Source organism: Eimeria tenella, genomic scaffold (genome assembly GCF_000499545.2).
Source record: "Eimeria tenella Houghton genomic scaffold, Eth_scaff2240, whole genome shotgun sequence".
Lineage (NCBI taxonomy): Eukaryota > Apicomplexa > Conoidasida > Eucoccidiorida > Eimeriidae > Eimeria > Eimeria tenella.
In genome coordinates, this window is record NW_013542096.1 from 846 (window position 1) to 2,006 (window position 1,161).

General features: G+C 54.3%; 1 protein-coding gene across 1 annotated transcript in view; it reads left to right on the forward strand.

The window, feature by feature from the left end:
• Positions 1 to 798: 798 nt before the first annotated feature.
• Positions 799 to 1,161, forward strand: part of ETH_00040715 (uncharacterized protein) — a gene marked incomplete at both ends in the record, with an annotated part of 2,367 nt that continues 2,004 nt past the window's right edge. Inside the window, one exon of the mRNA XM_013374731.1 lies at positions 799 to 1,030. Within this exon, the coding sequence (XP_013230185.1) occupies positions 799 to 1,030 (232 nt within the window). The remainder of the gene's footprint in view (positions 1,031 to 1,161) is intronic.

The window sequence follows — 1,161 nt, forward strand, 5'->3', positions numbered from 1 at the left end:
GCTAGCTAGCAGCTAGCTAGCCAGACAGCTAGCTGCGCCGAAGACCTTGCTGGGGCCCCCCTTTGGTGTCTGCGCAGATCTGCAGCAGCTGGGGGCCCCCCGGTGCATGCAGCAGCAGCAGCAAGTTTGTAGTTGGAGTTAAAAGTAGCATTTGAAGGAAATTTGAAAAGGTTTTTCCTGGACTCATTGCCGAAGTCCCGAGGGGCTGGAGGCCATTTGAAGGGGAAAAAGGCCCTTAATTGGCCCCAAATTAAAGACTTTGGTTTTTAAAAAAGAAATAATTTAATTGTTTTCTTTCACTTCGAATTTGGCCGCGAAAATCCGCAGTTTCCAGCCAGAGGCGCAGCCGTTGCTGGGGCTGGGCGCATGCGGGCCCGCGGGAGTGGGGTGGCTGGCCCGCAGCAGCTGAACGGCTTTATTTGTCTTTATTGAAGAATAAAAGAATTAAATTTAAACAGTAGACGAGTTTTTTCCTCAGGGTGTGTTGCAGGCGGAGGTGTACGTACACCCGGATCTGCAACACACTGGGGGTCATCACTGCGCTTCGGCTGAGGGAAACACTTTCGCCGGTTCTGGCCTTCTTTTTCCCGCAAATTCATTTCATTTATTCTTTTCTTCAAAACGAGTCCGGAAAGTTCCGCTTTTTTCCGGGTTTCCGCCTCCGCCACTCCGGTTTCCTCCCGCGTTGACTCAACTGCACGGCGTCGCGATCACCCCCGCTGCCGACCCTGCTGCCGAGAGATCTTCAGATTTTTTGAATTCCGGACAAATAAAAGTTCCTTTTTCTTTTATTTAGCCATGAAAAGCGCAGCAGCAGCCTCCAGCGACGCCCCGCGGGGCCCCGCGGCGGCTCTCGCGCCAGTCAGCAGCACTTCTGCAAAAGTTGAATCCGCCAGGAAAGCTGACGGCCCGAAGCCCCCAGCAGCAGAAGAAGCCGAGGAAGCAGCAGCAGACGATAAGGGAGAAGCAGCAAATCAAAAAGAAGCAGCAGTTCCCGCGTCTGTACAGTCCGCAAAAGAAACCCAAAAAAGTAAGCCCCGCCAGATCTCAGGTGTACGTGCACCCCAAACCACCCGCATTCCGCCCTCAGACCCGCAGTGCTCAGGACCGTAGCCACCTGCAGCAGCAGCAGCGGCAGCAGCAGCTGCTGCTGCTGCTGCT